At 47.4% G+C, this 26175-nt stretch overlaps 1 protein-coding gene across 2 annotated transcripts in view; it reads right to left on the reverse strand.

Annotated features, from left to right (window-relative positions):
• Positions 1-26175, reverse strand: part of USP25 (ubiquitin specific peptidase 25) — a 1331637-nt gene that overhangs the window by 731089 nt on the left and 574373 nt on the right. For both annotated transcript variants that reach the window (XM_069636412.1, XM_069636413.1), the window contains exon 6: positions 9180-9266. In XM_069636412.1, coding sequence (XP_069492513.1) covers positions 9180-9266 — 87 coding nt within the window. The remainder of the gene's footprint in view (positions 1-9179; positions 9267-26175) is intronic.

Genomic DNA, 26175 nt, shown 5'->3' on the forward strand with positions numbered 1-26175 from the left:
TGAAAACCAGAGGCGCAATAGAAAGGGCTCATCCCCATTGCAGAATGAAACTAGTTGTTATATGAATATTCTGCCGGAGGCAACAGGGCAAACTAGTCATCGTGCGTAGCAGTAACAAAACAGCTAAGATGCTGGTCTAGGGTTCGATTAACCCGTTCAGTTTGGCCATTATTTGTGGATGGTATCCTGAGGATAATTTCTTTTCATGTATGCTGACAACCCCTGTCAGAAATAATTAGTTCAGGTAAGCCATGTAAATGGAACACCTCCTTAAGAAAAGGTTTACTCATCTTCGGAGCTGAAGGAATTTTGTCCAAAGGTGTAAGGTGAGCCATCATAGTGAAAGTATCTATTGTTACCATTTTTGCCATCTTCCCTTCCGATGGGGGAAGGTCTACTATAAAGTCAGTGGATATTATCTGCAAGGGCCTGGAAGGTACTGCAGGTTGCAACAGCTTACCAGTGGGCTGCTGTCTAGGAATCTTCATCTGGGCACAAAGACTCAGGAATTAATAAACCTTGTAGCAACTTGGCCACCAGAACTGCCATAATAAGGATTTATGAGTGGTTTTAATACCCCAATGTCCTTCGACTCGTGTATCATGAAACAGGGCAAGGAGATATGTCCGGAAAGGTAAATAAGGAATGTATAGACTAGTGTCTTTGAACAGTAATAAGTCTTGTATTTGAGAGACAATTTGCCACAAAAATAATGAGTCCATGGAATTTTGAGAAGTTCAGAGCGAATTTGCTGCATTGTGGATTTGATAGAATAAAAGTGTAATTTGGTAGCATCTTTTCACTTTGAGGCAGTATTTTATCATGATCTTGGCCCCATCAGGATAAGGCGTCTGCCACCAGACTTTTGGAGCCAGAAGGAAAGTTAGGAAGAACAGATATTCAGAGAGAAAATTAGCCCAATGGGCTCGTCTTCTGTTCCAGCACTCAAATGACTGAAGCATTTGGAGATAACAGTGGACTGTCCTGATCTCGATAACATCAGGAGACCCCCAACAACAGATGGCACCACTCAATACAGGCCAATTTAATAGCAAGCAGTTACTTTACCAAGACTGAGCAGTTGTGCTCAGAATCTGACTGGGTTTGAGAAAAGACTGGACGTTCCACATTGTTACCTTGTGGTTGTTGAAGAACTACACCTACCGCCTTATATTAGGCATTTGTCTCCAGGATGAACGACTTTGGGGTACCAGGCTGTAGCAAGACAGGAGCAGAAATAAAGCTGTCCTTGAGAGCAGTAAAGGCATTTTCAGCAGATGTGAAAATCCGTCAAATCAATGTCCTTTTTTCAACAATGCAGTTAAGGGTAAGAATTCTTGGGGGAAAGTCAGAATTAATCTGTGGTACAAATTACCCAGCCACATGAATTGTTGGATTTCCTTCAAGTTATGTGGAGCTTTCCGTTCCAAAATGACTTGCATCGTCCTAGGGCCCATGGCTATACCATGATGTGACAGTATGTAACCTAGCTAGTGCACGAGGGAGGGCGAAACATTTTTTTTTTAGGTTTACCTTGTGGGGAATTTTATTGTTAACGACCTAGAACCTCTTCCAAACATTGGAGATGTTCTTCTGGATTCCGGGAATAGATTAGAATATCATCCAGATAAACTATAACTGAATGTTGCAGTAAGTCAGAAAACAAATGATCCATACATCGTTGGAATACTGCAGATGTGTTGGAAAGGCCAAAGGGCATAACAGTATTCAAAAGGCCCAGAAAGTGTCCTAAAGGCTGTTTTCCACTCATCCCCCGTCTTGATTCTGGCCAGATGGTAAGCACCCCTTAAATCTAGATTTGTAAAAATAGCAACAACTCTGGCTGCCACAAGGATGTCAGGAATGAGGGTGCAGAGGTACTTGTCTTTGCAGGTAATGTGGTTCCATCCTCTAGTCTATACAGGGTCGTAGTTCAGTAGTGTCTGACTTGGCGATAAAGAACAAAGATGCCCCTCCAGGTGAAGTGGACTCTCGTATCAAGCCATTTTCTAGGTTTTCTTTAAGATAAGCGTTTAAAGCTAGATTTCTAGATGGAGACAGGATACACATCCTTCTAAATGCAGTTATTGAGTCTGGTAAAAATTCAATGCTAAAATCTCCCAGTCTGTGACAAGGAAGCGTCTTGCTTTCATCTTTTTGGAATACATCAGGGTACTCAAGAGTACTGCATTGGCATAGTACATACTACAGATTCGCAACTACCCTTCGCTTGTTCTAACCCTTTTTTAACCGCCATGGGTGGAATAGATGAGGTATGACAACTCTTAGATCACGGTTCGGATCCGAGGAATAGCGTTGTGGCTGTCCAATTTATATAGAGATTATGATGGGTAAGCCAATGGATGCCTAGGATCACTGGATAATGTGCCGCTTTGATAATGTCGAAGGCCAAAGCTTTGTGGTGTTGAGTTATCTCCATATGAAGAACTCTTGTGTTGTCCTTAATTGGACCACCTTCTAATGACATGCCATCAACTCCCTCTACTGGGAGAGCCAAACGCTTCATAATACAAGGAATACCATTTTGCAAGGCCCAAGTATGATCCATAAAGACCCTGCAGGCTCCAGAATCAACCATGGCGAGAACCTCACAAAAATCAGTGTCAGAATACCAGAGTCCCCTTCAAGATCAGTTAGGGCATCCTATGAGATTGTGTAGGACGCATTGTAGAAACCAAACATGTTGCGGGACTTACAACAGTCTTCCAAACCTCTGTCCCTTTCAAAGACAGGTGCTGTAGTTTTCCTGGCTGCGTCGAGGAGCCAAAAAGGACAGAATCGGAATAAATGGTTATGACTAACTTCAATACATGTATAGACCCTTGGTTTGATGGCAAATCCTTTCCATTTGTGACAAAGGTCCCCTTGTGGCAGCCATTTGCATAGGCTCCAGTGAAACTGTGGAAGGACCCGTAGTTGTTTCCAATGGCACCAAAAGAGCGGGTCGTTCAAGAGTTTTCAATTTGCAATCAATTTGCAAAACCAACTGTATCGATTGATCAAAGGAAGGAGGTCTTGAAACTCTGGCCAGATCATCTGAGTTCATTGCTAGCCCTCTACGATAAAGGGTGAAGCAGGCGTCCTTGCCGTTAGGGAAAATTCTCATAAATGTGCCAATTCCTCCCACCTTAGAGTCCTCCAGCTCTTTTGCTAAACTTTGGGACTTTGAACTTCTCAAATCAATATGTTTTCTGTGTTTATTTCTTTTTGGTTATGGAGTCTAACTCCATAGGCATCATCTTTTTATTTTGTGTCACACAGCACCCTCGGTGCAGTGACACAGGGAAGTCTTTCCAGATTTCCACAGGTTTAAATACCTTCTCTGGGATCAACTACTGTTGCCCAGAACAGCGGAGTGAAATTGACTTCACTTAGCCCTTTACATTTCCCATCTTACAATAGAGTGCTGGAGGGGTTACTTAGTATCCCCCATGTCTAGTTACTCATGTAACATTCAAATGTTACCCTTTCCCCTCAGAATGGCTGGTGGCAGTGGTTTTACAACGAACTACCATGATTTTACCCGACTGCGAACTATTCGTAGCTCCAGCAACATTAAATCGCTGGGCTCAGGTTTTTGAAGATGGCGCCAAAGCCTTCTTTGTTAAAACAGGTCCTGATCTTTTTTTGCCATTTCTTTGTAGAAAGGTCCTTCTAGAGTTTTTCTCTGCACGCCAAACCAGGTTTGGTCTCTTCGTTCATTCACCTTTGGCGGGTTTCAGGAGTGAAGACCACCTCTAGCTCCAGAGTGTCTGGAGTAGGCAGGAAGTGAGGGAGGTGCCTGAAACTCCCTGTGCTTAGTCTCTGTGTGGGAGCGAGGGGCCAATGGGCCCCTCTCTACCATCACTTCTCAGCACAAAACTTGGACCAAGTGCCTCTAGTGGTGGGTACGCCCCTCGCCCTTATGCGATACTAACTTTTGGTTATATTCGCATAGATGGGGCCACCAAGCAGGACACAGGGCAGGACACAGGGCATCCATTTTTTATACCCCCTTTCGACTCCAACTTGGTAGCCAGGCCTCACTGCGATAGTACAAAACGCATCTCTCCCTTTTGCCCGCCGCTGTAGCTCGGAGCACATGGCCCCCACCCTCGTCCCCACTCCAACTGGAAAACTCTGCAGCTCCATTCTCACGCTGAGGCCAGAGCTGCTTGCAACAAATAATAAATGTAACCCATCCCTTTTCCTCTGAGATCACTGTCCTGCATGTGAACCAACATGAGCCAAGCGCAGAGCTCGTCCATCTTCAAAGTGTCCTTGCTCTCTTACCTACCCTCGCCAGTTGAAACTTATTGCCATTCTAACCCTGTGTCCTTGCAAGGCATCCCTTTGATGTGCCAGACTGCCAACCTCGCTATGAAGCCCACCCAACAGACCCCCCCAACTAACATTAGACCCCTGTTCAGTATATCGTGCCCAATACTAACAAGTGCCACATACCTGAGATTCTTGTGAGACTAACCCTATAGTCCAATGACAGTATAGTGGTCAAGGCCCATAAACCTGTGACCTGTATAACCCAAGTGTGTAGATAACATAAAACTCTTCAGTGATTTGTAGAACGACATGATACACTCCTGAGTCTTTTGATCAACTGTTATTTAGTGCATGCATTACTCAGAATGTATTGTCTTAGCTTAGATAGTGACCACCGTGTGTCACAGCGACCTGACCTTCACCCATCCAGAGCGCAAATGTCTGACGTCAATCCTCCCGCCAACCAAATGACCAACCCGGAGGAAGAGATGATGCCCACACCTAAGTCACCACCACGGCTGACCAATCCCGGTCCAACGTAGCATCATATGTTAAAAATGTAGATGTACTATATAAATGTGTTGTAACCTTGATGTGGTCAGAGCGCTCTCAGAGATCTAGATAAACTTTTCCTTGAACTCTCGCAGCCTGCTCTTTTGTGCCTTATTCCCTGCCCAGGGAGTGTCTGTTTTATTCATTTCACACATGTGAGTCAGGGTGGGCACAAACATCTCCTAGGAGACCCAAATGCACTCTGTGATGATTGGCTGGCTGACTGTCCGACAAGGCCAGCCACCCTGCTGGGTGAGTGGCAGTTAGGCTGGAATGAATGGGAGAGAACTGAAAAAAAGCAGTCTCTTGACTTGGAAGGCATAGTCGACTACTGGAATGAAGGAACCGAAGAAGAGTTTGAAGAGGACGGCTGCTGCAACTCCTGGACCGTTGGTTTGCCCGGTAAAGCCCTGCTGCAGGTCCGAATTGCCAAGTTTGCATCGACAGAGAAGCCCTGCTAAGGACGACTTCTCCTTTTGAGTTGGTAGGTCCAATCAACTCCCAAGTAAGCCACCTGGACACCCATCTCAGAGCTGGTTGCATTTCCTCAGAGTGCTGCAGGAAACCATAGAGCCAGAGAGAGGGACACCAGATTGTGTGCGTTACTTGTAAGCTGGCCAAAAGTGTTTGGAAGATCCTCTGGACTCCCACGACGTCGGACCGACTGAGCCTGACCCCCCCCCCCCTATCCCATCAGCTGAGTGTGGGACCTCAGAAGCAAGGACAGTCCAGCTTGACAGTCAGGACCGGCCTTACCAGTGCGGTAGCTGAAACAAGAAACAGACACTGAAATTGAAGTTTGCCAGTTGCAAGCTTTTGACCAGTCCCAGTGCAGTGCAGGAGTCCCCCGATGTCCTCCCTCTTGTCCCCACAACTGAGGTCCAGGAACAGTGAGATCTGCAGGAACTGCCAGGAACAGAAGTCATCAGCTGCATCTTTTTCTTCATTGAAAGGTACTGTAAAACTTACCTCTCACGGTGAAAGTGCTTGAAACTTTTGCAACTTGCAGGCCTAATCAGCTTGTGACCCAACATACGATTCTTCTTTTTACAGACTACGTCTAAGAACTTGTGCAGAGACTTTCCCGTTTACTTACCAGAACCGCTTTATCCTATCCAATATTTTAGCCCATTGACTTTGGCCTAGCCTATTGAATTGAAATGACTCTTCTGGTGAACTCAAAGTATTTGCACACTGTCTAAGAATAATTGTAGTCTTTCATGTTCTGATAACCTTTGCCTTTTACTCCTCTCAGTATTGAAGTATATTTGTGTGTTATTATACGATTGCCTCCTTCTAATGAGTGTTTTATAACTGATTGATAAATTATTAATGGTTTATATAAGAAACCTTGAGTGCAAGAGTTATTTGAATACCTGTAACTGTGACTCTTTGTATAACACCACTACTGCTCACATTTCCCCTCTTGAGATAAGCCTAGCTGCTCAACACGCTACCAAAACTGTGTAATACAGACTTATACCAAAGGTTGGTTTGCTTACACCTGTAGTCATAGCTGTGTGAAGTGGTCCTGGAGGAAACTCATACAGCAGTGTGAAGGACCACTCCACTACGAACGCGTCCCCTAAGGCTCCTCTTGGAGGAAATTCCCGCAAGCAGAATCTTTCGCACTTCCGGTTGACACTGGTGGCGAAGAAATCCACTTGTGGAGTCCCCCAAAGGGCAAAGATCTCCAGGAGAATCTCCTGAGCCAGCTCCCACTCATGAGACCGTGCTCTGCCTGCTCAGAGCGTCTGCCACCTCTTTTTCATCTCCAGCCAGATGAACTGCCGAGATGGAAATGTCCTGCTGGATGGCCCAGAATCAGAGCTGCATCGCCTCTGTGCACAGTGGGAGAGATCCTGCCCCCCCCCTTTTTGTTGAAGTAGTGCATGGCCACTGTATTGACCGTCAGAATCAGGACATTCTTCCCCCGCACAGACGGCAGAAAAGCCTTCAGAGCTAGCCTGACGGCCCTCAGCTCCAACAGATTGATACAGAGTCTGGACTCCGACGGAGACCAACGACCGCTGTCAACTCGTTGGCATGAGCTCCCCATCCCGTTACCTCCGGCCAGGGTAGCCAAAACAGAGCCCCCTTCATCAGACTGTCTTCGACGGCCCACCACAGAAGATCCTGGGTGACCAATAGCGGCACCTGAACGGGATCAGACATCCTGCCGGAGGACTGACCACTCTATCTTGAGAGCCCACTGCAGAGATCTCATCCGCAGCCTGGCCTCTGGCACCAGGAGAATGCCGGGAGACTCTGGGCATGTTGAAACTTGTTCACCGTCTGCAGAATGTGAGAAGCCCTCATCTGGGGAGGAAAACACAGCCCCAAGGACGTGTCGAGCACTGCTCCGATGTACTGGAGCCGCTGGGTTGGTGTCAAGTGTGACTTCAAGTTGAGGGAGAAGCCCAGCCTGTGAAGGGAGTGGCAGGTGACTGACAGATGATCCAGGACTTTCTCGGGAGCACGCGCCCTGATCAACCAATCCTCCAGGTAGGGGTAGCCATGAATCCCCCCTTTCCTGAGATACGCTGCCACCACCACCACCACCATGAGCTTGGTGAAGACCCTCGGGCGGAGGTCATTCCGAACAGCAGGACCCGAAACTGAAAGTGCGAGTCGCCAACCGCGAACCTCAGGTACTTCTTGTGCTTGGGATGAATCGGCACATGAGTAAGCGTCCTTGAGGTCGAGATACACCAACCAGCCCTGAAGTTGAAGGGCCTGGAGGACTTGAGAAAGAGTAACCACCTTGAATTTGTCCTTCCTGAGGAGCTTGTTCAAACCACGCAAGTCCATAATGGGTCTCAATCCCCTGTCTTTTTTCGGGATCAAAAAATATAGGGAATACCATCCCTTGTTCCTCTCCGCTACAGGCACCAGTTCTATGGCGCCTTTCTCCAGCAGGGATTTGATTTCCTGCGCAAGGAGCGGATCCGGACTCTTCAAAGAGAGATTCCCTGGTGGATTGTCGTGAGGCCTCTGCCGGAATGGAAGACAGTAGCCATGGGCTATGATCTCCAGAACCCACACATCTGAAGTAATGGCACGCCATTCTACAAGATGCTGCGCCAGCCTTCCCCCAACCAGCGATCCATGGGACATGGCATGACTGAGCTGAAGCGGCTGCGGCAGTGCCCGAGGGCAAAGAGGCAACTGCTCGAGCGGCCTTGGCCCCTCGAGTACCCTGTTTACCACCTCTGGTACTCCTACGTTGGCCCCTTTGACTTGCAGCTCCCCTCGATCTACCAAAGGTAGAGTAGTATCGAAAGGAACCTTCCCTCTATTGCTGTCCCCTAGGACGAAAAGGCAGAGGTTGGCGGACTGCAGCGCTCAACGACTTCGCTGCAGCCTTTGAGGTCTGCAACCTCGCAAGGCTCTCGTCATCCTTGCTGACAAATAGATGATTCACCATCAAAGGGCATGTTGAGAAGCCGGGCTTGTACATCAGGAGCAAACCCAGACTTCCGCAACCACGCAAATCTGTGCATCACGGTGTTTCGGCGCTATGGACCGGCTGACACAGTCTGCCACGTCCAGACCCGATTGAACGGATTCACACATGGCATCCGTGCCATCTTATACAAGGGCAAGAAAGCCATCCCGTTCCTCCCCTTCAGGAATATGTTCAGCCGCCAAAGAAACAATTCCACAGAGTGAGTGAAACGTGTTAAGGCACACACTGAGTTGGCTGCTTTCAAAGCCATACCCCCTGAAGCTTTCTTCGCCCAACCGTCACAACATTTGTCGTCCCTATCAGGAGGGATGGTAGGGTACGACGCCTGTTTTGCTGGGGCTGTAGCTGCCTGCACCACCAAACTCTCCGGAGTAGGGTGCATGGACAAGTATCCGGGGTCGCCACTGGCTGGACGGTATTTTTTCAGCAACGACTTACCTACTGCCGGGAGACTCCCCGGAGCAGTCCAAGCCGCCGCCGCCACCCTTCTTTGCAAGGCCATATGAAATGGCAGTACCGGGTCAGTTGGTGGACCTTGGTCCAAGATATCTGTCAGGTCATCCTGCAGAAAATCCACTGGTGGCGCAGACCACCCCAAGTACTCCGTCACCTTCGACATGAGACGCCGGTATGAAGACTCAGTGTGCTGCGTATGTGTGGGGTGTGTGGGGGCGTGTGTGGGGGCGTGGGTGTTTGGGGCGTGGGTACGTGCCCATGCGCGTGTGTGTGTTCCCAATGGGTGGGGGTGTGGGTGGGCATGTGGGTATCTGAGCAAGCATGCAGGTGTGAGCATGTGTGTAATCAACAATCATTACAACAAAATGTATTCTGCAATTAAAATGTAGATTAAGCACTAGAAATCAGCAGGGTCACTTACCTTTTGGTTACGAGGTAAATCGTGTGCACTTGCAGAAGGATTGAAATTCAATACAAGTCTCCGAAATTCCAAGAGATTAAATAAAGACTGAAAAAATAAGAACATTTTTCAAATTCTTGCAAAGCGCAATAAAAAGTATATGCATTAACACATTATGAAGAAATGTTCCAGTGTCTCATTTGTAGAAGAAACTTTGGAGTATAACAAGAAAAATACTGACATCAGACATATAAATGATAAAATTGCTCCTCCCAAGCACTGCAATAATAACCATAATAACAAACAATATAATGAAACAATCTAATGTTATTCAATGTATCAAAGGGTTGAGTTGGCACTACCAGTATTCAAACCTGTTACACAGAAGGATGCACACTTCTGATGCTAACGCTTAGCTAGCTGGCAAATCTCATTGTCTACTGAACAATAGCATTAAAAATAGTTGTGCTAGCTTAAAAGGCAAACTGTTTTAACGCCCATATCTCACCGAAATGAAGAGAAATAGAATGTGAAAACACGTCAGTAAAAATATTGCCTCAGAACGAGGTTGGCTTTAAACCACTGGATACTGCCAGCGGGTTGCTGCCAACCCCGTAACACTGATTCTGCCACCTGATATCCCGGTGGCACCGGGATATCACAAGTGGTGGCGTAACGGTAAATCCCCATTCCTGTGGGTATGGGGAAACTGACGCACTTTTGCCAACGGTTCCGGGCTTCAGTGAGAGACATGCCGGTAGGGGCCTGATTTCCAGGCAGGTCAGGCCTGCCGGGGGATCCGTGCCCTTACCGCCATTCTCAGAGTACAGTGGTCCGGAAAGGGTTCCGGTACATTGCTGCCAACACCCTTATTTCTCGGATCTCCATACTCATGATGAGGTCCACATTTTTGTGATCCAAATGAGCTTTCTTGCAAAGAGCGTTTGCCAGAATTAAACATTGCAGTTCTTTGGGACCAGTGATGATGAAACATTTCCGAGCAGGTTGGGTCCATCACATATGTACAAAATGTATCAACTGAAAAAGGTGCTATCTATTGGAGTGCATCTAAGTGAGAAAAATCAATGTGAGCAGCAAGTGCTATATATCAATAGCTTTAGAGACTCGCCAATGGCTGGTTTTGGAAAGTTATAATATCCATCTAAACATGGCCTTTTGGAAAACCTTTATAGGCCTCCGATGAAAATAAAAATATGTTACTAGAACATTGCAAACATTTAAAATATATGAGGACACTATAAGCAACCAAAACTCACCCCCTCTCGTCATGGTTCAGAGGCAATGTACTCCCAGAAACCATAAAGTTCACTGCATCGCTTGGTAAGCACTTAAGCTATCAAGCAGTGCCAGGTATTTGCCAATGGGATGCGGTTTCCATTGGTCCAATGCGGCCTTGGTTAGCGTTCTGTGCATAAGAGGTTCAAGCACTGGGACCATCATGTCACAAGTGTAGAATCCGGGGGCTGCCACAAGTCATGGGATGCTAGGCCCGGGGGCCAGTGTGTAGAAGATCCTCTAGCTACCTCAAATCATGCCCCATCATATTTGGGCAGCGGCTCACCACATGAGATGGTTGCACAAGCAGTCTCTCGAAAGAGTCACACAATCAGATTTCCCATAGCCAGTATAAAAGCACCTTCCTGGGGTCCTATTTCACAGCATACATGTATCCACGGTACCAGTCAATCTCACCAAAATAATAATCAATACAATATTAAGGTTTTCACAGTAAATACCTTTCCTGCTGAACTAATGTGGGACACAGTGACAGTCAGTAAGCACCGCCTGCAGAGAATAAGACTTGCTCTAGAAGCCCACTGCACATAAAGCAGCCTGCACATGCAGAACCAAAGATCATCAGAGTCCATTACTTGCCAGCTGCTTAGATCAGCATTCACTTGCGATGCACTCAGGTGAGTCTTAGACCTATGTGGGCCAAGCCAACCAATACAGGGAAACAATGATACAAAGAAGTCATGGATTAAGAGGTAGGCAGTCCAAGAGGTGGGGCCTATAAAACCACTCCATTTGACAAGCCAAGTGTGGGTGTTTGTAGAGATAGCGATTGTCTGTAGAATTTTAGAGATGGCTGCAAGGAAATGTTTGACACCATTAGTCCAGTTTCAAAATCACACAAGATGAAGTTTCTGATAGTTTTATTGGACTAACTGAAAATACTATGCAGAGATGGAACAAAACATTCGCTTTTGAAGAGACTTTATCAGATGTGGTGGAGATAGCTGGTTAGAGAAGCGAGAAAAAGATGGAAAAGGTAGCTAATTTGTAGAGAATGGTGGTAGGAGAAGTTAAACGTAAGTGCCATGAGAACAAAAGGGTAACATCAAGTGTTGGAGGAAGGCGAATAGCAGCTACTATTAAGCATATGGGCTGCCAATTACTCTGGGTCTTCACTGGAAACCTTCTCCAACCCACATTTTGACTGAAGACCCAGAAAAGGGGTTTTCTTTTTGGCCAACCCTTTGTTTCTTCGACAGAGCTGACCAGTCCCGGCACGGAGGGGTGGGGGAGAGGGGACGAAGACGTTAATAAAGAAGTGGAGATATCATTGGACTCACCTTTAAGTAAAAGACTTTTACAGAAACCACTACCGTGAACTCACAAGACCAAAGAGGGTGGAGGGGTGGCTGGGGGAGTGGCATGGAAATGGAGAGATGGGTTCCAAAGAACAAGACGTAGAAACAGCATGTTATTCCCAAATTTGAGTAATAATCTTAATAACTGGTCCAACATGTAGGTGTCTGCTCCCTTCTTGATCCCACTGTCGTTTTGTGAATTGTCAGAGTCCATACCTCGAATCAGGAAAAGGGACACCCTCCCAATTTAGCATCCTTAAAGGGGTAGTGTATAGGTTGTCTCCTCTGTCCTCAACCAGTTTTACTTAATAAAAGGTAGGATTTAGTACACCTAGTTGTGTTAACTGATTCCACGTTCAATGTCAGAGTTATATTGTTACAAAGTCTCTTACAACCGCTTACCATGCATAAGCCATGACATAGCAAACCCTTGCACGTTAAGCGACCATGTTAATGGAGTAACGGGGTACAAGAGATGCCCTTGCGGCTCAATTTGGAATCCCTCCTCCTGGCACCTAACAACGCCTCTTATCCAGCACTCTTTGTACACTGACAAGCTGTTCCAGATTGGATCCTGCTTGGCGGCTGACATCCAGCTGGGAAAATGCAGGAATGCAGAGGGATTACTACAGCCTCCTATGGGGATCTAACAAGTCTGCTTGCATTTTTATTGTAAGGGTTATCAGATTAATTTATAAAAGGGTGTTTACCCTGGATCTTAAAGAAGGAAGACAGCAAAAGGATAACTCAGTTTGATACATTTTTAATGGAGCCCTGCAATCTTTCTCCTCGTCTGTGCAGGCTTCCATGAGCAATTGCTTTAGTGTCAGGGCATGAGTTTTATCTCGTCACACAATGCAACGGCAGGGATGGACAACCATTAGAAGTCTTGTGATCCAGTAAGGTACAATCTAGAAATTTTGTGTGTCAGGTATTGGGGTTTCACGCCAACAAGTTACATCAGTAATTAACAAGAGTTTTCCTCCTGTGCATGTAAGAGCGATTAACCCTTTTAGTCTTGAGAGACATATCCCTAGAGGTTCTAATGTTATTATCATGGTGCTCGTGCACATTATAAGTTCTCTTTTATCCAACGCCCCCTTACATGGGATTCCCCCTGAAGAAGGTCCAGTACTGAATCTTTAGGATTGAAACATATTTGGGAGGGTTTTGGGGTGGGGGGGCCAGTGGGGGCATAAATTAGCAGTATAAATTAAGCTATAGACAAGTTCCACCAAAGCTAGTTAGCCCTAAATTAATGCATTTTCGGAAGCAAAACCCGGTTTTCCTTGCGATGTTCAAAAGGGGTTGCATTTGTCAATTTCACCAAACGACTCAAAATAGAAATATATTTGTGGCCTTTTTCTTTAGTCCTTGCAAGAACACATTACAAGAAAAGACTAAGTCCGTGTAGAAAGTAGGTTTTAGTCTCTTGGCCTTCGCTGATAAACTTAGGTTAAATAAGATTAAAAGGCAGATACTCCCATTCAGTGGAGGAAGAAAGGTTGTTTCAATATGGATATATTCTCTTGGTTAATTACTATGTAAATGCTGACCGCACCAAGCAGACGTTAATTACACACTGAATCAAAGTTCAGCCTTTCCATTCTTATCAGATGTATAGAAGGTCTCTTTGAAAGTTTGCTCAAATAGGATTACCATTGTTGCAACAAAGGCCAGGCAAGTTTATGTTTAATGACCTCAAACGTAAGTCACCGACCGCGAACTGGTGGGCAAAGTATACAATTGAGGCATAAGCAAAGTAAAGACTCTTGACATAGCAAGAACATCTGCCGAAAACACAGTTTGCTTTACCCACATGAAATTAGATAAAGATTGGTTGAATTGTTGTGCATGACGTTTAAACATATTCGCATTATTATCTTTTGAAAATGACTAACAAATGAAATATGTTGATGCAAGCTCAGTTTGTATAAAAAGCAGTACAATGAACCATTCCGGTACTTCACTTCTCCACTCTCCATGAAATACCTTGAACCAGAAGTCCGCTCGAGTGTATTGTATGCGCATATTCAAATTTGCCTTGCAACTTTGAAACTCAGTCTCAGATGCTCCATTTTGTTTCAATTATAGCGCTTAGAAGCCTCAAAATGGCACCCAACATGGGGCCCCATTGAGGACGAGGGCTCCTCGATTCATAGATGTAATGGATAGGAACCAGGCGATTGGACCGCTTGGTTTCGGGGACGCCTGCTATCATGCAGATTTGATTGCTTGCAGCTGACACTAGCCTCCATCAGCGGTCTTCTCGCCATAGACGCCATCTCCTGTCTGGGGCCCTTCGAACTGCACACAATATTTCGCCAAGGGCCACCGAGACAGAACTTTGTCAATAAGTATAGCTGTTTGGCAGGTAAGTATCGATTGGTTGGGTTAAACCAAAGATATTTGCAAATACCTTCTTTGCCAGGAAAAATGGGAGAGGTTGTGTCGATGCCTGGTCCCAGTTAGCGTCGTAAATGTTGGTCCGGACTTTGTTGCGTTCGCTATGCGAACAACTTAGAATTGGGTCAGCCTGAACCCCCAGAAGGTTCCATGGCATACGAAATCTATGTCAAATATGGGTTAGGGGGCGATAGTATTCAACAGTTCATGGCACAAACAGACTAAAGCTATGTCTAGCTTGTGATGGCCAGAGATGGCTCTTTTGATGCATCCATAATTCAGCATCTAGAATCTCTATTATTACAGAATAAGGCTAGACCCTCCGCCTTTGATGTTAGTCGCGATTGGCGCAAGGAAGCCACACAGAAAATCAAACGCAAACAGAAATTCGCTCGAAGACATATGTCATAGGCAGATAACGTTTTAATTCATGATCAGCAGAAACACCAACAAACTAATAGAGAAATATACAGGGATTGTCAGTGACAAATAACATGAATTCACCCCGTTATACCAACCACTACCCAAGATTTCGTGATAGAACAAATTCTTAACCCCCGCCAACAACTTCTTCCCTCTTCACCTCCTCCCGCGTATGGTCAACCACAAAGCACATTAGTATTAGGGCCCGCAGGCCTTAAATTCCCTCCCACTATTACTGACGCTCACGATTCTTCCCTCTCGTCAGACGATGGCATATCAGATGCCATAATAGACCCTCCCAGTGAATATATAGATGGCCCATTTACTAAAGAAAAGACACAGAAATTAGAACCCTTTATTAGGAATAGACTGGCCTCCTTAATGCCTATCCAACAGAAAAAGACTAAGGTAGAAGGCTATTGGGCTCATATCGAGCACAGTCAGACAAAATGCAGTAGAGGAAGTACTTGAAACCCAAGGTCCTGAGCGACTGATTGTATTAGAACGTTTGGGTGAAAAGATCCGGATCCAGTGGGAGCAAAAATGGGCCTTCGGTAGTTCGCAGGAAATTGCAAGATTTAAACTTAGCTGCCTTCCGTCAAACAGAGAAGGATGCTTTCACACATGTTAAAGGACTTTGGGAGATATTTAATGAAATGAAAGGACTAGAAAAAGCTTGATTGGAAGGAGAAAGCCGATACTTGTGAATATGTCCAACGGCGCGCTGACCCCATAGTATTTAAAGAACCACACATATCAGATGAGGAATTACAATTATTACACGTACCGCTCTCAAATGGGCCATCACTCTGACACCTCTCTCGGTTATTTGCAGCACCTTTTGTCAGTATTCCCCCCAGATGCAGATGCATACCTTGTTAGTAAAGTTGGATGCAATTATGCAGGAAAATGAGTAAGGCTAGAAAGAGAACTCAGCGGGTTTGCAACATATTAAACTAATAGATAATGCATCCACAATGAGCATCCCAGAGCAACTCACACTTAATGGCACTTTTAAAATTACGTAAACCACCTAGTTGTCAGCTCCCTATGCAGGACGTGCCACCTGCTTACATACTACAGCATGCCACATTGGATGCTCAGGAAAATCTCAGGTAACTGGGTATTTTAATAAGTTTCAGAAAGTATTCATAGATTGTTTTAGGACAAAAAATGACTATGCCGGCAGGGAAACAGTTGTTTGTAGATACATTTGTCCTGCAATTATCACCAGGAATGATCGTTCTTATAATGCAATCAGGGAGTGCCTGGCAGACTAAAACACTGTTAGATACTCTGCATATGGCTCAATATTACGCAAATAGAGTGAATGTGGAAAAAGAAAAAGGAGAGAAGAGCAAGGATCTTAAGACAAGAGTGTTAATACAGCAAGTACAACAGGGAACTAGGGGAGTGCCATTTATTGGCCCAAGAGGGAGAGGTGTTGGTCTGTTTGTACCATTTTCACCAACAGAGCCCAATCAGTGTGTATATTGCAAACAGGAGGGCCACTGGAGGGCGCGGTGCCCAGCCTTGTTGAATAGGTGGAGTGGAGTGTATCAAAGAAGGGGAAGAGGACGTCAGGGAGGAGAGTTAGGAGCGGATGGGTACTATCTGGTCCTGCGGCTGGCCCTGTTGCAAATACTACAGTCCCTATCAGCTCCATTATTTTTGATAATCCAAACAATCCTTTTGTCACTAATCAATACAACACCGAGGATTTCCCTTGGGATTTCTCAGAATAGGATAGCCCTCAAATGAAATGGAACCAATCCCCATCAATGCGGATCAAGCAGGACCCTACGTTCATATGAGAGTTGGGAGACCGGAGCATCGATTTTTAGTAGACAGGGTCGCAAAAGAGCTCTTCAGATCATGCTAAGGTTCCAGCTATTCCTTTGAGTGGGCATACCAATATTTCAGTAGGGTTCGCTGGAACACCCGTAGCTAGTAAAGTATTGCCGCAGTGCTTGTTTTCTTAGGACCAGCAGCTAGCGAGATACCCTTTTTATTAACTACACAGTGTGGAGAAAATGTATTGGGGTTGAATTTGTTGAAGAAATTGTATGCTACTATTTATTGTATGACTGATTGGGTACACATTACAGTATATCCTTCAAATATTAATCAGTTTTTAGCAAAACCTCTGGCATCAGAGTTTGACAACATCCCTGATGCATTATAGTCCGTATCAGACAATGACATTGGCCTTATGGATATTGCCCCAGTAAAAACAGAAATACCACTTGGAGCAGTTTATCCACGTATTCCCCTGAAGGTCATTCAGCACTTGCAACAATTGTCTCCGACCTAGTAAGACAAGGGATCGTAGAATAAAATAACTGAGTGTATTTAATAGCCCAATTTGACCTGTTTATAAGAAAGGGGACACAGACCTCCCATATTGTTTTGTAATTGAAGAGCAATTAACAAAACTGTAATACCTCAGTTATCAATAGTTCCACACATTACCACCATTCTTAACACGATACCGCTATCTGCAGAATATTTTTCAGTGATCGATTTGAAAAATGCATTTTTTAGTATACCATTACATCCAGAAAGCAGATTTTTATTTGCTTTCTCCCTTGGTGGGAGAGCGTATACTTTCACTAGAATACCACAAGGTTATAGAGAAAGTCAGAGTACAAACAAGCCGAAATCTGCTGCTTATTTCACCTTTATTTCATCTACGATGCGAAATCTGCGGCATATTTCCGCACAATTACTGTGAAGATACTCTAAGATGGCCGCCGCCGCAATGTATTGTGTACCAGTTGCCTAGCAATGTACACGCGCTGCCCCTGAAGCCTGATTGGCTTCCTTTCATCTCATACGTGGTTCCGGGCGAACCGGAAGGCGAGAGCCAGCCTGATCCGAAAAGGCCTGGAGGAAAAAGGGCGATCACCTGTCTGTGACCTGTCCGTGGCAGTCCGCTGGGCAGTCACGCTGCCACCTGCTGCCGCATGGATCTCTAGTCAGTATACCCACATCTGCATCTGTGCACCCATCTTCTCTACGTTGCCTACACTCTTCTCTTTCCACCCCACGCCCAATAACGCCACATCCGCTTCACCCTACCTTAACATCGATGCAAAGACATAGGCCAGCTGTAGTAATGACCCTCGTCCGCGGAGCCTCCCCTTAACACTCTTAATCCGCTGATAGCAGAAAGCTGTCACTACCTTGCATTGACCTCCTTGCATATGGAACATTGGCGGGCCGTGCATGAACAACTTGGCCACCATAAGCGCACTCATGCCTGCCCTGACTCTTGCCATGCTACCAACGGACTTGCCTATTACATCGTGCCTGAGCTGCCCTATGCCTAATTGTGTTGCCTGTTACCGATCTATTAATGGAATGGTCTAATGCTGTTCACCGCCTAGCCTCATTTGTACTGATCACGAGGCGCCTAGTGTTCCATCAATTGTTTGGCCCCCCCAACTCTTGTAATGTTACTAACTGACCTGCCTGCCGTACTGTGATTATGTTGCATTGTGTTTAGCTGTTCGCCCTGCACCCTAGCACTCATCACCGGCATGTGAATCGCCAGCTGTCCAGCAGCCATTGACCCATTACCAAAAATTGTTTCCACCCGCATGGTGTACACCATAGAAAATGATCTTAAACATTGTACCAGCTTACTTTGTATCCCGCATCTAGCCTTTGTGCTAGCTTAGTTTAAAAATAGATTTTAGGCATTGTGTCAGCTTACTTTGTTTCTTTAATCTAGGCATTGTGTCAGCTTACTTTGTTTCTTGAATCTAGGCATTGAGCCTCATTATGAGTCCACTTTGCTGCAATGCGGTGAGTCCGTGTCAACGATGACTCCGCTTCCGCGACCGTAAGGTTGCGGAAAGAAGGGCCGATTACGGCAGGTGGGTCGCGCGCAACACACCGAGGCGGAAACGGAGTCACCGCCATCACGTAAACACCTACGCGCGCGGACTTAGCGCCACAGAAAAAGGTGCTAGAACCGTGGGCGCCCCCGCCGACACGGAAACACCGGAAGCGGAAATACCATGACCGCGGGGAAAAAAACAGAAACAGAGAGGCGGCCATTATATAAAGCACAATCCACTGCCATGCTCAGACACCACAGGTCAGATCACCTCCCTGAGACTGACAAACCATCCAACACCATCATGGCATCCAGGATACCAGCACGCAGACAGAGAAAGCAGTGCTTCAGTGAGGCTGAGCTCACAGTACTGGTGGAGCACATTGTTGAGCATGCCGAAATGCTCTTTAGTGCAGATCAGCGGCACGCTACTCAGAAACACCGCAAGGAGGTGTGGGCAGAGGCAGCACGCAAGTGTACAGCGGTTGGCGTGACCAGACGCTCAGTGAAGGAGTGCCACAAGAGGTGGGATGACCTCAGGCTCCGGGTGCGCAACCTCATCACAGCACACCGCCAACATAGCACTGGTACTGGTGGAGGCCCTGCATCCCCTCTGAAGCTGCAATCGTGGGAGGAGTGCTGCAGCAGTGTCATGCACCTCAAGGGCATCCACGGCATAGGAGAGGCAGGAGTGAGCCCACCTGCAGATGCTGGTAAGTGCACAGAGTACAAAGACATATGTGTTATTGGGAGTGACCCAATGGACCCACTTCTAATGCTGCCCCCCCAAACAGGGCAGGAGTGACCCAATGGACCCACTGCCAATGCTGCCCCCCCCAAACAGGGCAGGAGTGACCCAATTGACCCACTCCCAATGCTGCCCCCTCCAAACAGGGCAGGAGTGACCCAATTGACCCACTCCCAATGCTGCCCCCTCCAAACAGGGCAGGAGTGACCCAATGGACCCACTGACTGGCCAAACGACAAGTATCACATCCCCAAAGCACAATCCCTCGAAATTCACACAGTGCGTGCCTGACTGGAAGCAGAGACACACACCGGTGTGTATCAATAGTCAAAAGTGTTGAATTGCAAGTGGACATGGATTGTGATGTTTGATGCATGTGATGGACACATTATGTAACATCACACAACTAACCGTATCCCCAGTCGTGACAAGTGACAGCGACGACGGACAAGAGGCTACGCAGCGGCCACCTGCAGGCACACAACGCAGCACTCATGTCCAGGAGGATGATGCGAGCTGCTCTGGCACACAGACACACCGGCTGCAGCAGGCACACCAGCAGACGACACCATCCCCATGCAGCCACCCACCCTGGCCCCGGATGATGATTCGCAACCCATCTGCACAGCTGAGGAGGCTGCATCAAGTGATGGGAGTGCCCCGGCCATGCAGGCTGAAGTAGTACAACAGGGTGAGGGGGACAACATGGATGGCCTGTCACCCATCCATGGCCTGCAGTTCAGCCCCCCAGAACTGCACAACCCCATGCGCACCCCAACTCAATCCATGGGCGAGCTCTGTACCCGATTGCAGCACATCGAGCAACAACAGGCCAACCTGATGCAGCTGGTGGAAAGACAGCTGGAGGAGGCCAGGCTGCAGCGTGAGGAGGCCAGGCTGCAGCCGGAGGAGGCCAGGCTGCAGCCGGAGGAGGCCAGGCTGCAGCCGGAGGAGGCCAGGCTGCAGCCGGAGGAGGCCAGGATGCAGCCGGAGGAGGCCAGGCTGCAGCCGGAGAGCAATGCCACGTCGGTGCATCGGCTCACCAGGTCGATTGGACGATTTGCGGCCACAATTCTCACCCTGGCATGCCATGTCAGGGAAAGGAACACTGTGCAGTCCAGCATTGCTGAGTCAATGTTGGTAGTCCAGCAGGCGTTTCAAGGACGCTTGCCCATAGTTACACCGACAGTCACCTCAGCCAGCACCACCCCATCCAGCTCTGCCACTGGCAGCCCACTGAGGCGTTCAAGTCGGTTGACTGAATCCACCAGCAAGGACAGACCTGCGCACAAGCACCCCCGCAAATAGTGGCATGTGGGGATGCCAGTCAACATGACATTTGGGGACACCATGGGTGTTGGAGGGGTGGGAACGTTTGGGTGGTGGGTGGGCATTGGTGCACAGCTGCACTTTCTTCCCTGTTTAATTGATAATACAAAACCTTTGAAAACTACCATAATGAGTAGACATCTGTCATTTCATCAGCAGACAAAAATCATTTATTCACTGGCATCGTCATGTCCATGCTTTGCTGTCAATGTGCAGTCTCTCAAAAGTAAATTCGAATGAGTGCATCCCGTGCTTGTTGGCCATCTTGTGCACCCCTGGGAGGTTGTGCTGCCACCCCATCCCCATCGCCATCTCCACCCCCATCTTCTGCATCTGGGGCAGCGGAATGTTCCTGCGCAAACACAGACTGTGCAGCATGGCACACACAAGCCCAATTTTACCCGTCTTCACTGGGTTGTAGAGCAGTGATCCTCCAGATCTGCTCAAGCAGCGGAACCTGGCCTTCAGTAGGCCAAATGTCCTCTCAATCATGCCACGTGTGCGGACGTGTGCCCTGTTGTACGCCTCCTCATGCCTGTTCCTTGGCCTCCGTACAGGTGTCATCAGCCATGGCGTGAGTGCATATCCAGCATCACCTACATGGGATGTAAATGTGTGGGACATGTCAGTGTTTGTGGTTCATCTCACGATCTGATGCAATGCAATATTGTGTCATCATACATTCATCCATATGGGCCTAGCCGTGGTCGGAAGGGCGGGTGATTGCCATCCATGGGTAATTGTTGTAGATGGCGGCATTTGGACAGTGCACTATTACTTGCTGTGCATATGAAGTGGACCTTATACACGATAGTGGTTGGCAAGTAAGGCACTGTGCAATGACAAGCACACATGGGGGAGTCATTCCATGGCCTGTGATGATTTGGCTGTTGCAGGATGTCTCAAGTGCAGCCGTCATGTGCTTTGGGGGGGGGAAGTGGTCCTAACTGTGGGTGGCTGGATTGAGTGGATCAACTTGTATGGCCTGTTGGTAGCTTTGGTCGTATGTCTCCTTAGGCAGGGTGAGTACTGTGGCAACCGGTCATGTGCGGATATGTGAGGTGTGGGTTATGCTGACCGTCCATTACATGGGCCAGGGGGTGATGCATGTGCAGTTATAGCAGCCCACTTACACAGGTCATTTGCCTGGGCACTCAACACTTCCAACAGGGCCTATGCATTGGCAGTTGTACTCACCCAATAGCCATGTGCTTTGTCCAGCGTAGCGTTCCATGTAGCGTGGCAATGTGGAATTCCGCAGGACCATTGAGTCACGTGTTGACCCCGGAAAACGTGCGCAGCAATGTGTAATCAGCAGTCCGGCATCACATACCATCTGTACATTCAGTGAGTGGTACTGTTTCCTATTGCGGTACACCAACTCCATTGCACGTGGTACTGTCAGCTCTATGTGGGTGCAGTCTAATGCACCTATGCAATTTGGCATGGCTGCAATGGGATGGAATGCCAACTTGGTTGCAATGACCTCTGCAAGTATACGGGGTAGGGCGATGTGTTCTGACACATGGCGCAACAGAGCGTCCAGTACCTGTCCCAATATTTTTGAAAAACAGGGTTGTGAGAGCCTGTGCCGCTCACCAACTGTGTGCTGATAAGTTCCGGTGCCTAGGAAATGCAGTACTGACACCACCTTCAGGAAGAGGGGGGGGGGGGGAATTGCGGTCGAGATGGCAATGTTGCTGCTGATGTCGCCCTATCATGGCGGTGAGGTACATGATTGTTGGACGGTCCAGCCGGTATAATGTGTGGATCTGTCCTGGGGTCAGGTTCCAGGGTGAGGCCCCTGATGCGGGGCATTGCAGGCTGCCTGCGGGGTCGTGCCAGTTGCGCAATTGGGTTTGGCATGGGTGCAAGGTTTGCTAACTGACACCTGCGCCTCCTCCGCCTCATCCTCCTCTGCACCATTTCTGCCACCATGTGCACTGCTGCCTGTAGGTTCAATAGTCCCAGTCCCAATGCTGCTGCTGCGTGCATTGTTGTGTTTGGAGTTGGCCTGGGTGTGGGTGTGTAGCCTCCCAGTGACCTGCTGGGTCCGGCTGGCCTCATTTGGGGCACCTGTGGCCTGATTCACCTCACCTGGTACTGTTTAACGTCATGTTCGCGGTGGCGTTGATACCGCCTCCGTGGCCACGGTTTTTCCGCCATTTTTGTGGCAGTGTTTCCATGTCTGTGGTACTCGTGATGCCCATGGTGTTTCGTGTTGCCGGTAACTGGGTGGTTTCGCCGCCGTCGCATTCTACGGATCCCTTAACTCGGCAGCGGCGGTTTGTGGTGGTGGTTTTTCCGGGTCCGTGGGTCGTGATTGCACGGTCACGGAAACAACGGCGGTATGGTTTTACCGGTGGCGTTAAGTCCGGGTCGGCGGACTCGTAATGAGGCCCATTGTGTCAGCTTACTTTGCATCTTGAATCTAGGCATTGTGTCAGCTTACTTTGCATCTTGAATCTAAGCATTGTGTCAGCTTACTTTGCATCTTGAATCTAAGCATTGTGTCAGTTTACTCTAAAAATCAAACCTAGGCATTGTGTCAGCCTACTCTAAAAATCGAATCTAGGCATTGTGTCAGCCTACTTTGTATTTCCAATCTAGGTATTGGGTCAGCTTACTTTGTACCCAATTTTAGGCATTGTGTCAGATTACTTTAAAAAGTCCTCCGTGTACATCCTAGCCATATAGGCAACATCTGCTGATTGCCAACACCAACTAAGCCACACACCACCAATATAACTTTCCTACCAGGCATCTATTCAATACTGCTGAGAATTATTCTCCACCTTATTAATTTCTCATGCCGGTCTAGCTCCACCCTGAGCTTGGCCACCATTGGCACCACCTCACCACCACCAATAGAGCCCTACGCCACAACCATGCTGCCTCAATTCTCCCTACCATGTAGCTTCTCCGAAGGAAATACCAGATTACGGTCCAGACTACCTAAACTGTACGAGCCTCGAGCCAGGGACTCGATCCAGTCCAAACTGGCTCACCGTTCCACTACCATTAGCACCTGCGCCAACTTTACGTTGGAACGAACCAAGTCCATCCCACCAAATATTACGCCCAAAGACAAAACTTACAACACAGCCACCATCCCCACCCCCACTAAGACTACTGCTGCACCTATAAAAGGCGCCCTCATTAACGCACGCTCTATAATAGCCCATGCGACAGATATAGCGGACCTCATTCTAGCAGCAGATCTAGACTTCCTAGCCATAACCGAGTCCTGGCTCCACGCAGCCGCTGGACCAGCCCTCTCCTTAGCCATCCCAGATGATTACACCATCCTCCGAGTGGATAGAACAGAATCTAGAGGCGGTGGCCTGGCCGTAATTGCCAAAACACACCTCAACATTAGACTTGACTCCTCGACCCACCTCCTATCATGTGAATCACTCACAGCTAAGCTGCCTACTACTAACTTCCAAACGATATCCATCCACTTACTCTACAGACCTCCCGGGCCCTTAGGATCCTTCAAGGAAGACCTCAGCACAATCCTCACCAATAACCTAAAAAACTCCTCCCAGAGCCTTCTCCTAGGGGACTTCAACCTAGGCTTTAAAGACCCCAAAGATCACCAGGCTACCCTCATCGACAATACTCTCTCTGAATTAGGCTTTACCCAAAAAGTATCTGGCCCCATCCATAACAAAGGGAGAACCCTCGACTGGGTAGCAGACTACAACTGCGCGGCCTCCATCACTGATAACGCCCCTCAACCTTGGTCCGACCACCATCTCCTGTCCTTCACCCTCAAAGCCTCGAGCCCCATCACCAACAACGGGCTAGCCCCTGCCATCCCCACGAGAAGAAAAATATCACAGTGGAAAAACTGATCCCTCTCACCCTCCCTACACTTAACCAACTCCCTGCCACATCCGACCCCCACGACCTTGTTGAATGCTATAACAAAATCATGCGCACAGCCCTAGACTCCATTGCACCATTAAAACTAAGAAAATGTAAACTGACAAAGCATCTCAACTATTGGTTCTCTAATCACCTTAAAACTCTTAGATTAGAAAACGCAAAAAGGAACAAGCCTGGAGACAATCTCCCACAGACCACAACAAAACACTGCTCAATAAAATAAGGTCCAACTACAAAAAAGAAATCATAGCTGCCAAACATGAGTCTTACAACCAGAGAATTGCACAATCCAACTCCAGCACCAAAGAGCTGTTTACGATCATTAAAGAACCGGAAACACCTGTGCTAACTCCAGACACTTGCGTAAAGGACAAACAATGGTGCATTAGTGTCCAAAATGCCCTAAACAATAAAGTCACAGGCCTTCAAACTAAAATTAAAAACAAGAAAGACTCCATAGCCAAACCAACCAACCCCACTAACATGACCCCGCGCCCCATGTCCCAACACCCTCTGCCCAACCCCTCTCACTTTAACTTCTCCAAAGTCTCCACTCTTGAAGTGGAAAAAATAATTCTCAGTCTAAAACTATCCAACTGTCAGGGTGACCTTTTCCCCCCACAAATGATTAAAGACGCGGCAAGAGACCTCTCGCCATTCATCACAAGACTCATCAACGCCTCCTTCTCCTCAGGTACCGTCCCCAGCAACCTCAAAGAGTCCTGGGTCCTCCCCCTCCTCAAAAAGCCCTCTCTTGACCCCTCCATTCCCACCAACTACAGACCCATTACCACCGTCCCCTTCCTGCTCAAGATACTAGACAAGACAGCCAACAAATCCAAAAATTCCTTGAAATAAACCATATCCTCAGTATTCGGCAATCAGGCTTCAGACCCCAACACGGGACAGAAACAGCCCTCATCGACCTGAAGGCTCAAATTGACACTCTTAGAGACAATGGGAAAACGGCCTTACTGCTCCTGCTTACTAGACCTCTCCGCGGCATTTGATCTAGTTGATCACAAAATCTTATGCAATCACCTAGACTCAGCTGCCCACTTTTCCCAAGAAGCCATCGGCTGGATCGAGTCATTCCTCAGCAACAGATCCATGCGCGTCTTCTCCACCACAGCTGCCGCCGACCCCATCCCCATTACATGCAGAGTCCCCCCTACACTGTACAACATGTTCACAAAGCCCCTGTTTGATAATCTAGATGGTCTAGGTATCACCTACACTAATTATGCCGATGATACCCAGATTCTCATCCCGTTGACGGAAGATTACAACCATGATTTGGCCTTGGTAAACAAGGTGTACCTTATACAGGCATGGATTGCTTCTCACAGTCTATGCCTGAATGATGGCAAGACTGAACTCATCATACTTGGCTCCACCGCAAATCTGACCAAATTGGACCACAACTACACCAGCTTCTTAATAGACAGGAACCTGATTAAAGTAGCTAAGGAAGTGAAAAGAATATACATTGACTCTTCACTCTCCTTCCATAAAAAGGTTAGCTCCATGGCATCCTCCACGGCCTACACATGTAAGCTTATAAGAGCAGTCAAACCCTTCTTATCCACCCAGAGCTGCATTACATTAGCCAGAGCCCTTATATTATCAAAACTGGACTATTGTAATGCCCTTTACGTAGGAGCTAGCAAACAGGTTACCAACAAAATACAGACACTACAAAACAACGCTCTCAGAGCAGCGCTTAGCATCCCCAAGAAAGAACACATCTCTAACATC

Source organism: Ambystoma mexicanum, chromosome 7p (genome assembly GCF_040938575.1).
Source record: "Ambystoma mexicanum isolate Mex_15411 chromosome 7p, UKY_AmexF1_1, whole genome shotgun sequence".
Classification (NCBI taxonomy): Eukaryota; Metazoa; Chordata; class Amphibia; order Caudata; family Ambystomatidae; genus Ambystoma; species Ambystoma mexicanum.